The sequence below is a fragment of the Passer montanus genome, unplaced genomic scaffold (assembly GCF_014805655.1).
Source record: "Passer montanus isolate IOZ18808 unplaced genomic scaffold, ASM1480565v1 scaffold10, whole genome shotgun sequence".
NCBI classification, from domain to species: domain Eukaryota; kingdom Metazoa; phylum Chordata; class Aves; order Passeriformes; family Passeridae; genus Passer; species Passer montanus.
In genome coordinates this window covers 15376246-15389771 of record NW_024356505.1, presented here as the reverse complement: position 1 = coordinate 15389771, position 13526 = coordinate 15376246, and the positions used below count along the sequence as shown (strand labels likewise).

The window sequence follows — 13526 nt, the reverse complement described above, 5'->3', positions numbered from 1 at the left end:
TTTATTGGATCAATGCACACTGGGCTGGTTAAACAGAGGGTCTGGCACAATAATAACACCTGTCATTTTTACAATTAAAGATGAGTACTGGAAGGGGGGGGAAAAGCCCTTTTTTTTCTTAATTATCACACTATTATGAAAAAGTTGCTTTTGTCATGAAATCAAAGAATAGACAAGAACTTTCCAATTACCCAAATCCAATTGCATTAGACTGTTCCTAGTTATGAGTTTGGAATAGAAGCAGTTAGCTGCTCTCCCCATTTATTCTTTCAAGAGTTTTACTTTTGAGAGTAGAAAAACATGTTTCCCTTATAGCTGGTACCTAAGACCTATGCATTTAAATGTCATCATACTGTTTAAAATTCTAATTCACATTTGTCTGAGAAATATTAATATGTCCTTTCACATTGAAAGAAAGTGTATTATAGGATTTTTCATTAACAATTCATTCAGTTAGTATGTTTAAAAAGTTTATATATATAGGAAAGAATAAAGTTGAGAAAAATCCCACACATGAGCCTTAGAGAAGAGGACACCCTACACTAAATTTAATTAAAGACTGTGAAGGAAGTTTCTGTCTCCCATACCATCTATAATGAGGTTTAGATATCAGAAATTTAAAGGACTTCAATACTTCCAAGTGATTAATATGAGACAATGATATGTTTTAGCTAATTCTTGTCACTCAAAACATACCTTCCAGATCTCCTCTTCTTCCCTTCTTGTATTTCTAAAAGATTGTGTGGTACATCCACCAGATGCCCAAGTGCAATTAGGCAACATAATTTTAACAAAAGTATTTCTATCAGTGTTTTAAATATTAGCAACTGTTTCCACCTAGTTATGAGATGTTCTTCCAATGTCCAGTTCTTAGAAATCTCAAGTAGTTGTCAGAAACAACTGATGGATCTGGAGTATAGCAAAGGGATTAAATGTATTCTTTTCTCTTACAGCTATTTTAAAAGGAGTCTACCTAAATAATTTGTGCATTCTTCAGGCTGTTCAAGCAAATGCACCTTCATTAAAAATGGCTCTGGATTCTACAATGACTTCAAGACTTAGTATCTCAGGGGCAAAACCCAAGTTTCATGGGGAGATAGTGTAAGAATTACTTGCACCCCTATTTCTTAGGAGATACTAAGACCAGAATATTTATAGCTACAAGTGTTAAACCATTTTCACATTCCTAACATGACACTCAAACAAGCATTTAATTGAAAGTACAGACTGGAAAGTGCTATCAATTAGGCAAAATAAGTATGCTTTTGCCACCTTAGCATTAGCTATTTGATAAACAATTCCAACTTTATCTTCACACTCAAAATTCAACACAGACAGAAATGGTTTTTATATGCTTGCTGAAGTACTAATGAAAATATTTTCAGTCCAAAAAAAGAGTATTTTGCACATCCAGTGGCCTTGTAAATGACCAGCAGAACTGGAGAAATGTAATTGTTCTGATTACGAAAGGCAGAAGTAATTTATCTTTGAAAATTCAAAAAAATAAAGTTTTACCCTGAAGACCCAGAAACAGGGTTGAGAAAAAAAGAGGGGTTAGAAACGAAGTGCTAAATATTGATGCTCATAGAATCACAGTAGCTCACCCTAAGAGAACAGGATATAATAGGTAAGGATGCAATAGGTAGGATAGGTTCTACAGAAGGATAAGTTCTACAGAAGGATAGGCTCTACAGAAGGATCTGGTCAGGCTGGATACATGGGCTGAGGCCAAGGGTATAAGATTTGAGAGGGCAAAGTGCCAGGTCCTGAACTTGGGTCACAACAACCATACCCAGCACCACAGGCTGGGACAGAGTGGCTGGAAAGGTGGCCAGTGGAAAAGGACCTGGGGGTGCTGGTTGGCAGGGGCTGAGCAGGAGCCAGTGTGTGCTCAGGTGGCCAGGAAGGCCAATGGCATCCTGGCCTGTATGGAAAACACTGCAGCCATCAGGACCATACACACATAGCAAAAAATAAAGCCACTTAATTCTATTTCAACTGAGTATTCAAGTTTTGCAGCATCCCCAGCAGAGACAGACAACAGCAGTAAGGCAGGAGTAAACAGTTCAGTACAACCAGCCAGCCACAATGAGCCTTTCACAGAAATATATAACTAATAAACTGTCATTTGCTAGTGTCAGTTTGTTTCCTGACAGCATGAAGTACATTTGTTGAAGTGAAAATGAGTTCCTTTGGAGACCAATTTACAGTTTGAATTTACAATTTTATTCTGAGTTAGCAGCAGTGCAAACATAGTCTAACTTTAAAAATATTTCTATTACACATTACTTATATTAAATAATAATTTAAAATAATTAATGAGATGCTTTCTACAGTAACTTACAGGAGTTACCTACCAAAATGAGGACAACTGGACATAAGAGAGGAATATTTGATTTTTCCAACATATCCACTAGTTTCTGGGTTTCTTGAATGGCCCACCTTTTATCCTAAATAAAAATAAATGTTTAGAATTACTGAAAACAACATTTATTTCATAAAAATAGAATTTGAAGGACTGTTATTTACAAAAAAAAGAAGATACATCACTTTTTTGCTTTTGAGGGGGCGAACTTTGGTTGATCAATTTTTTGGTTTCAATATACTTTTATGGTGTTTTCTGATAAAGTTATAGATGTTTGAAAAATAATGAGATTAATAATAACCCTTTATATACATATATAACCAAACAAACAATATTGAGGGTCTTGATTGGTCTCAGATCTAAAACCAACCTCTTCCCATACATGGACCCAAATACAGATCACATGGCATGCACATGTCCAGAATGGGAAACACTAATTTAGACCACAGTAGCAATGAATGTACAGTTAGATTACTTCACATATAACAGGCCTCTCATAATAATTCACTTCAATACCACAGTTATGAAAGAAAATTTTAAACTACTTCAGGTTTTATCCCTCTTGTTCAAGAATTCATGGCTGGTTAACAACACAGTGACAAAAGTGGAGAATGTGACCAGAGGAGAATGAACAGACTAGTACCTCAAAGTTTGAGTTTAGCGCTCATTAGAACACCAAACATCAGAATGAACACAGGACACGGGGACAAAAATAACAAAGAACTTCTTACTCAAATATTTAATTATTATTTACCATTACTAGTAATTTTAAGTGTAAAATAAAAGCATGCATTCTCACTACTTACATTTACACAAACAAAATTGTAGCACTGTCCTGAAATGATGTTTTGTAGACAGCTATCGTTTTTGCTCAGAGATATTGAAATAGCTTCAACCTGATTAGACAGAAAAAGGAAAAAAGTCAAAAATTCTAATTCAGCCTTAACTATCTGCTAAAGCTTCCATCTCTGTAGCAGAAATTGTTAATTTAAATTATTTAAAACTGGCAATTATTATTTCCACTACAAAAACTGTGTAATAACAACTGAAATTTGTTCAAAAAATAACAACTGAAAATTGTTCAAAATTTTGGGGCCCTCAACAGTGAAGCATGAAGCCCAGCATATGTTGAAGTATACTGCTCAGGGCAGGCATTCCAGAAATAGCCCTGGCAGCATCAGACATGAGCGCTGTTGCCTTTGTTAGGATGTTCAACTGTTTCAAGAGATGAAAACACCGTCCATAAAACAATCTAATGATTTTAGACCTCTAATTCTGAGAAAACCTCTACAATACTCAGTTATATACATTTTGTCTTAATGAAATTAAAAATAAAATAAAATAAAATAAAATACGTATGCAAGAAAGACCAGGTGCACTGGTATTCCAGGATTCTGCCCAGAACAAGAGCACAGGACCCATCTAGAGTCTCTCCTTGAAATAATTTCCTCAACAAATATTTTTAAATACTTTCTTAGGCACAGACATACTTATTTTGCAACCTTTAACACAAGCTAAGTAACTATCTTATCTCAGTTGAAATAAAAAGTAGATTCTACTACATTATCAGCTTCAGTACTGCCTTAAGTAAAACAGTAAACCAGGTAGCAGAGGGTGAATCTATTCCCTAAGAGAAGATAACACTTTGAAGCAAATAAAAAATCTTGAAATTCGGGAGAAAAAAATCTTCATTTAACTTCCATTAAATCAGAAAATCCCACTGTTTCATAGTACAACTGAGCTTAATTTCTTTCCAAACACATGTTAAGTATCATAGCAAGCAACAGAAGTAATACACTGCTGTGCTCCTTTAAAATGCCACCTAATCCCCAATCCAAGAAAAGCACCAAATACAACATTTAAAAAGGCTTTAGAGTGTTATTTAAAGCTGTATTTGTTAATTTTTGTAATAATCAGGAACTAACTTGTTTGCAAAGGAAAGTGGTCTGAAACCAAGAAGTTGACAGTGATAGTCTAATGATTTTAGAAACATTTTGGGATCAGTATTTGATAGCATAGCCACAAATAACTGACATTTAAGATTTTTTTAAAAAGTCACAGAAGGTATGAATTACTTAAAGATACTTGGAAAATGCAACACTCTAGGGCTCACTTGGCTTGAACCTCTGAAGATGTAAAAGCAGAAATCCCTGGTACCTTTACAGCCTTGCACATACTTTGATGAACACGAGCCTACTGCAAGCCAGTGTCTTTTCAGAAAGTATTTGGAACATGATTCAAGGCAATAGGTCTACTTTTATTCTTTGCTTTGAGGTAGTACAATATGTGATGCTTAAGCATTGCTGAACATGTAAAAATTCCTTTAGTGTACAATTTGATTTAATTTCAATAATTTTATTAAGTAACACAGTAGCATTTTTTGACCACAATATTATCCGACAAAAATTAAATCAAAATTTTCTGTTGGAAAAGTAAGCACAACTGCCTCTGTACAATCTTCAACAAATCATCAATTGACTAAAATTAATTCTTATTCTATTTGCCATTTAATATCCTATGCAATAGTACTTTATTTTTTCAAATTAGAATTAATATTAATCAATGTTATCAACTACATTAGAGAGTAAAAATTACCTAAAAATACCATATTGGTAAAAAGTGATTCTCACATAATGTTTCAATGTTTAAATAGAAAGGAGTATAAGGATTTGCTTAATTACTTCTGGTCCTAGTAAAACCCAATATTCTTTAATTTTTTTAGTTACCAGATGCCCTGTACTGAATTTTCAACTTTATTCAACATCCACTTTCATAAAATCAAAAAATAATACCAGAACATTTGGAACCTGCAAATTTATTTAAATTATATCAGAATTTTAAATCACAATTAACACCAATGCAGCAGATGGACAATACAATCATTAAGAAATTGAAATCTACTAGTGAAATGCTAGTTCTTTTTCTATTTGAAAACAACTAAATATTTTTATATCCTACTCATGGATAATTATCCAGTCACAAAAATGACACACAACTTTATCCAGTTGATTCCATTTCATGTGACAGCAGCACTTTGTCACTAAAGAAATAGGAGTACATGATTCCCAGTCACAGAAAATACCTTCAGCTCCCATTTAGGTTTGTTTACTTCAAAAGAAAGGGCTAAACAACAAATTTAAGGAAAAATTCAAGTTATGTCTTTCACAGTATGATATGTTTAACAAAACATTCATTCATTGGTCATACTGTTTAAAGTAACATTGACTAAAGTACTGTTAATGTACTTCACAAGAAACAGTTGTAGCCTTAAAAATTTTTAGAAATTATTTTCTTTATCTTATTAGTTAAATTTTCAGGTCTTTTTCCTGCCTGCTATTGATATTATCACATTATTAGAGCCTCTCTCAGAAATCTTTCTAATAAAATTTCTTTTTAATTCTTCTTTAAGGACATACGTAGAAGTTAACAAATATCCCACAAATAAATATGGTTGCTACTGAGAACTGGAATGTCAAAAGTATCTAAAATGTTAAAATAATGGTACCAGATAATATGTACTCTACAGAATGATTCCCACTTGGTCTCTTATTTAGATCAATTACCTTCCAATTATCCCTTTGAAAAGGCCCAGCTTTCAGTGCAGTACATCTATGTTGCTTAAAATAATTATTTTGCACAAAATCAAATCTCTCACACACAAGGTACTGTGCTTCATTGGAGAACAAATAGGCTTGTGCATATATTTTTCATAGGGTTAGATATCCTGCATATTGGTAAGCTTAAAAATTAACTCAGAGATCTTATTGTTTAAAAGCATAGGGATAAGTGATGTCCTCCTCCTAATAGCAGAATAGTTTACACAGAGATAAAAAACAGATATAGCAATGCATCTGGTGGCAGTGAAATGGAGACATACTTCTGCCACATCGTACAGCTATTCAGACTTATTCAAGTCTGCTAATTTTCTTCACTTTTAGATGTAGACAATTAATAGATATAAAGCAAGATTCCACACTAAATACAGTTCTTCCTGAACAAAAACTTCCAGTGCAATGTCAGATGACATTTCCAGATATAAGACAGCAATACAGGTTGATAGGGAAACATATCCTTCCAATAATTAACACACCAAGCAGAAGATTGACAGACGTTAATTAATAAAGCCGTTGCAGAAGTAACATTATGCAAATCAGAAAACCTAAATTTTTGAAGAGTTACTCCTGTCTGTTTCTCTGGGTAACAGGAACATGAGATATCATCACATTAGATATAATTAAGAGTCACCCCAACACCAGTCTAAGCAATTACCAAATGTTAATCACCATTGGAAAATGGAAATATGACAGCTCTATTAGAAAGAATAATGAAAAAGGAAAAGATAGTTAAATGCCAGTAGAACATTCCATCAATACTCCAAAGCAAAGGCTGCTATGAGCATTCACTGTGAGGGAAATGTACCCCTAATGCTCTACAAAAAGGCTGGTTAATTCGATTTTGCATTCACAGCTCTGCAGGAAAACAACCTACTTTAATTGGTTCATACTCCAAGTCAGACTTCAAAGTAACAAAAGCATTTCCTCTGTAACATATTTGTAACAATTTGGGCTTACTGAATTCATAAAATCAAAGAAAATTGGCCTCTCTGTTGTCTGCATTCAATTTCTCCTCTAATCTAATATGGACATTTTAAGTGGATCTGTAAGATCCCCCTCTAAAGCACAACTGGGAAGAAAATGTTTCTTTCGCGGTGACTTCCACACCTGATGTTAATCCCTTGCGATAAATACTCCAGTGACACAGGATGTCCAGTTTCTATTTTCATTATTAAGACCATTTCTTAGGAGTAATGGCAACCAGAAACATTAAATTAATCAGACAGTTGAGAGCCATAGAGTCGTACTTACTTTTATTTGGCTTTTCAGAGATTCGGGAAGGAGAAAACCTACTTGTGCAAGAGCTTCCTTCACATCGGTGATAACACAAACTTCTTGTGATAGGTTGTCTGTGATCAAGGCAAAAACCCTTAGATTTCATGCAATAACAAATTAATCCAAATTACTAATCTGCTAAACATTACCTTCAATTCACATGTTGTCATTTATTGGCAGAATATTTTCAACAGCTGTAAATTTAAAGGCTACAAGGTACAGGTAATGTAACTAAGTAATTTATATAATATGTATCTCAAAATTCAAATTATATTTTATATAAATGAAATCATTATATTAGGCCTGCCCCTAAAGCCCATTTAAATTTATTAAAAGATATTTGTTCAGGTTGACACTAGATGACTCAAGAAAACTTTTTGAAAATTTCAACCCTCTTATCACTTCAACAGATAACTAAATGCAGTGTCAGTAATATTGAGTAAATAAAGGGGGAAAAAGAAAAAAAAACCGAAGAGATAACATAAGTCCTATTCTCAACAATATATAGTAAAATTTGCCAAAAAAAATTACTAATGATACTGTTTAAGGAGATGTAACTGTTCACCTCAATAGCAGATGTAACTGTTCACCTCAATACCAAAGAAGTTGCAAAGTTGTGACAAAGATCTTGGCCTGGTCACCTTTCTAGATCTTTTACTGGTGGGGCAAAAATCAGTATTTTGTTGCTGTCAGGAGCAACAGTTTCAAGTTATTGCCTGATTTGTTCCACAAAGCCGCTATTTCAGAAAATTAGTAATTTCTCTTGTTATTGACTTCAGGTTTTAGATTCAGTGAACATTTTCCTTTCTTTAAGCCAACAAATCAAAATTCAAGTCTGAAACTCTCAAGTCTATTTCAGGCTTTTATCTTTTCGATGCTGAATTAACATGCAGAACTAAACACAAGACTCCCAATGTATTTGGGATAGCTGTTCCATAAGTAACTAGAAATTTCATACATGTAAAGTCTAATTATTTTTAAAGCAGACTTCAATGAAACTCCAGAGACAGAAATATACCAAACACCACCACAAAATAAATTAGGAGTGAAAGACAAGAAAAATTATAAAAATATGGGCTAACTGGTCTTCAAACAAGTCTGGATATAAACAATATGTATTTGCTGCATATGGAAAGTTATTTCTATAATTACATACCACACAATAAGTTCAATCAGATGCATAACCTCAGTAGTGCAGAAACATCTCACTTTCTATTGTAAACTCACAGACTTCTTTATAAAAATAAAGACCTGAAATTTATTTTTAAAGCTGCTTTAGAGTTAACATTATTGAAAAGTGACTTGTGATTTTTAAAGCAATTTTCTGTGACCAAGAAAAGTGATTTAACCACTGAGAATTCCAAAAGATAATTAGAATTACTTTTTGAATCATGGATATTTATTATGTCCAATATTTATAATGTGACAACAAAAATACTGGTGGCAACTGAGTTTGTATTAAGTTAGCAAGAAGGGGAGGGAGGAAGAAAGGGAGAGAACAATAAACATCTGCTTATAAACCATCGCAACCAGATGGAAGTGAGAATTAAAAAAATGCATGGCCAGTTCTCACAGGATTGGAAATCAGAGGATACCACAACTGTGGGAGAAATTATCTTCCCATAGATTCACTGGGCAAAAAAGTATACTGAACATGCATCACAGTTGGCTTCTACTTAATAGAGAATAACTTTACAGTCTGAAAAATGGGAAACCATATTGAAATAATTTCTTATCAGCAGAAAGAAACTAATGGGTAGATTGAAATCAGAGCAAGAGCCACTTGAATTTAGTACTGTACACAAAGTGCAGATAAAAAATAGATATACTTAATAAACCAGACTAGCATATCAGATTTCAAGAACTCAGACTCTATTGAACTAAGTAATTTAATGAAGAAAGTCAGATTGGAGCTATTACAAAAATTCACATGTGGAAGAAGGCTGTGGAATCCAAAAAGGCACCATAACTTAGGCTCAAACAGTTCTTTTTAAAATGAAGTCTGTAATCAACAGCAAGTGTCAGAAGTATTCTCACAAAAGACAGCTCAAAGGCTGCAGCTATAAAAACCCATCTCACTAGTCTCTCCAGCCCTCTTAGATCTCTAATTTCCTGTAATATAAATGAGAAAGGAGAGGCAGTTACAAAAAAACAACTAAGATTTTCAGGCTGAGTTTAATAAAGAAGAGAAAAAAAAAATCAAGTGTGGAAAACTGAATTTTTTTAATCCAGAAAAGAAACAAAACATTACAAGGGGAAAGTATGTTAATAAAGTAGGAGAACCTTAAAGTAATGACAATACACACATTGAAAAGATGCTGCATGCTTTTAAATGGTCAATGAAATGAGTAGAGGAAGTCTGGGAAATTATCTTTTATAAAATCATCATAGTAAAGCAACAGTTTTGTTCTAGTTGAGGTTTGAAACTCAACTGCCATTTAAATCCAAACTATTTCAAGGGGTCAAATAGGCCCATATGTTAATTTAGATTGCACCTTTGTTGCATTGTGGGAAGGAAGACTGAGCTTTCCTCCCCAAGACTGCCTGTGTCTCACTTCTGCTAAGATGATGGAGCTCTGTCACTCAGCATAGTCACGCTGAACCCAGTGAGCACAGCTGGAGTGCTGGCTCCTAACTCCAGGGATTCCATGAGCTTTGCTGCCTGCCAGTAAAACTGACTGTGTGCAGCATTTCATTCTTGATTTTCAGAATCCTGTTTGGGTGAATGAAATAGTCCTTCTGGAGAGCCACAACACGGCCATGTCACAAAGAATTTTAATACTCAGCTAAAACCATTTTGTTTCCCATTGGACCCCTGGGTAATTGAGGCTGGAAGGAACATCAAGAGGTCTCTCATTCAAACTCCTTCTCAAAGCAAGATCACCCATGAGGTCAGGCCTGGTCACTCAGCCCCTTACTGCTATGCCATACAATCTCTCCAGGCAACCTGTTCACTGCTTGATTGTCTGTCAAGAGGTTATTCCTTTTATCAAGTTGGAACTTCCCTTGGCTGGGTTTCTGTGTTTCCTCCTGTCCTTCCACAATGAACCACAGTTCTACTTAACTACTTTCTGTCATAATTTCCTTTTGATCTGCCCAACGCCTCTTTTAGTTGTTTTCTCACTATTACATTACATATCAAACTCTCTACCTTGCTTTGGTTTCCTCTACTTATTTAAACTTACCGTTTCTTTGGAAAATTCCTCTTGCCAACACACATCACCCATTTACTGCCAGCTTCATTCCAGCTGTACCTGATAATGGAGTAGTGCTCCCTATTCACATGGATGACATTTGATCCCTTCCAACACTTTTAACATACACTCAGAGCATATTTTTTGCATTAAATAAAAAATAGTTTAAACTTTGCACTGTCAAATTTAAACATTAAATTTCCCTATCAGGAATTTTCTTCATTAAAGCTAAATTTGATACAAGATATCAGAATTTATTCCATCAAACCTATTTTTTTTTTCCATCAGAAAACCTAATTTTCAATTTCTTCACATCCTCCTTTGATATGCTGAAAGCTTTAGATCACATTATTATGCAGCAACACCTGCCACAGTCTTTATCCTAGGATCATGCCCAATTATAAATTAAAATGTGTTCCTGTTTATGGAACTACTGTAGTTAGATGATGTATTAAGTGTACTCTGATGGAAGACTTAGAAGTTTACCTTGAAGAGCATGCCACAAACAAGCAGCAATTAAAATAATACTTTGTTTGAATAAAGATAATAAATATCATATCCTAGAGAATTAATACCATAAGAAAAAATGCATGTGAATGGCAAATAGGTTTTAGCCTACAGACATAAATTTTTTTCTCTTAATTGCATATATGTGTCTACATACACTTGTTTTTGGAAACATGCTTGTACCACACCATTCTTAGTCTGCCATTATAATTCCTATTATTTTGGAAGCACATCCTAATTATCAAAATGCCTTTGAAGTTTGCAGTGAATTCCAAATAGTAAATTAATTTATCAGAATTCCATTTGCACTTTCTACATAGCAATGGCTTGAGTGGTCTGGAAATTCAGTATGGTTTCTTCTGGCATCTTTAGAAACATCTTTGTTATGAGATGCTACTACTGTAAACATAAGAAAAATTAAATAAATACTGCCAAGCATTCATTCATGCTCAACAGAATAGCTGAAATTGTTATTTGAATAATATAGGTAACCAAAATTATCTAACCTTTTTTTTTTGTTGTTGTTTACCCATTCCCTATGTCTCTGTAGCCACAAAAACTAAAAATCAAACTTGACACTGACCCTACCAATATTAGTACACGGGAAAGAAAGGAACATTTTGTGGTGGAAGACAAGAAAAGAGGGTTGTTTTCACCTGACAGTAGCTATTCCAAGGAGTATTCCCCACCTGCCAGTCTATTTCTTTGGTTCAGAGCTGAGAACAGCCATTTACTCATGAGCATGCTCATGAAAATGCAGCCTACCTCACATAAGATCTCTGTCCTTTGCTAAACAAGGCTTATCTCAATTTTTATATTTATAAATGGTTTCTTTACAGAACACAAGTCATAATATGTAGCTCCCAACAGCCATATATAGTTTGAAGGCATTACAATATTTTTCTCGGCACTTGCAAAAATCATCATTTTATCTACATCAACAGATACTTATTTAGCCAAATGTGAGGGCAAATTATCCAATCTGCAAATGCACTCTCTTGTGAAAAAGTAATTTATAAAGTAAGGCCCTTAAGAAAAGAAAAACAAGGAGGACAGAGAGTCAAACTGTAAGTTACAGACTTCTGAGAAGCACCATTTAAAGTTTACATGTTGGAACTAGAGTTCAAAGTTATCTGCCTCGAGGGCAGTAATCCTAATGGAATTTTTTTAGGATGTTTTGTATTAGCCTGATCTTAACTACATTTCTAGATGAGTCACCCTTATTGTAAGACAATGTTTTCTTGCTTCAAGACTATTAAAAATAGGCGTGTAGCACCTTGTCTGCATACTCTACAAGTTTATACCTGCTTAACTAAAGTATTAAATTTGCTTTTTATAAAAGTTATAAAAGAGAATTGAGGAAGTCAGGAAACTAAAAAGAAATATTTTAAGAAAACAGTCTCAAAAGAAAAATAATTCATGAGTCTATTTACATCAGTGAAATGTTTCTTTGTGTTGCCTTGAATAAGAATGATATGCATGCATATAATATCTAAGGTAAAACAAATGCATGTTGGGATGTATGTTTTTCTTACTTCCACCTGAGTCAAGTTTAGCACAGGAAAATTTGTTGAGTTCTTGAAGAAAACCAAAAGTTTTGATCACTAATAAACTGCAGATGACATAAAATTTGGAACTGTAGTCACAAAATTTAATGTGTACACTCAGAAGTTTTTCATCACTACTGAACTCATCCAGAGATAAAATGTGTATCCAGCACAGTAAACAGGTAACTTAATAATAAACAAATCAGCTGTGAAGACTGAAACAGCAGTGGGGAGCAGTGTGAGGCCAGAGCTCTTAGTACCCTCCCAGCCTATGCATTCAGCTTCTGGGACATGTCTAGAGGACCTTGACAGCATGCCAGGTGGCATTTACAGAGCCGGTATCTTGCAACTCCACTTGACAGTCAGGTAGGACTTCCCCCTGAGGCACTCCATATGGCACAAGAAGTGATAAGGAAGAGCACATCACTTGCACAAGAGCATGTACTGATAGGGCAAGTGGGAATGGCTTCAAACTGAGATTAGATTAGATTCAGATTAGATATTAGGAAGAAATTCTTTACTGGGAGGGTAGTGAGGCACTGGAACAGGTTCACCAGAGATTATGTGGATGCCCCATTCCTGGAAGTGTTCCGTGCCAGGTTGGATGGGGCTCTGAGCAACCTAACCTAGTGAAAGGTGCCCCTGCTGATGGCCATGGGCTTGGAAGTAGATGGTCTTTAAGGTCCTTCCCAAACCAGGCCATTCTATGATTCCATGATTCTACAGTATAGCATCACATAGTGGGTTCTGAGCTCTCAAGAAAACCAGACACTGTGATATAGTCAATTACCCGGCTTCTAGGACAGGCCTAACTGAGCATGCCTAGGCTTGTAGGATGGTTGCCATTCTCTAAGGTGACCTGTCCTTAAAGGTTCCCATAGGTGCAGCACAACACAGCAGAATATTGCTAATAAGATTTCTTCTTCTTCTTTGATGAAAACTAACAACCATAAGACAAAATAATGCCATACAGGGATACATCAGGATGATGCTCCAAAGGACAAAAATATATTCTCCCCTTAAA

The 13526-nt window shown here is 34.7% G+C and overlaps 1 protein-coding gene across 2 annotated transcripts in view; it reads right to left on the bottom strand.

The window, feature by feature from the left end:
• CRPPA (CDP-L-ribitol pyrophosphorylase A) overlaps positions 1-13526 on the bottom strand; it is a 108333-nt gene that overhangs the window by 46454 nt on the left and 48353 nt on the right. For both annotated transcript variants that reach the window (XM_039711081.1, XM_039711073.1), the window contains exons 6-8: positions 7231-7328; positions 3172-3261; positions 2358-2450 (exon numbers count right to left, since the gene is read on the bottom strand). In XM_039711081.1, coding sequence (XP_039567015.1) covers positions 2358-2450; positions 3172-3261; positions 7231-7328 — 281 coding nt within the window. The remainder of the gene's footprint in view (positions 1-2357; positions 2451-3171; positions 3262-7230; positions 7329-13526) is intronic.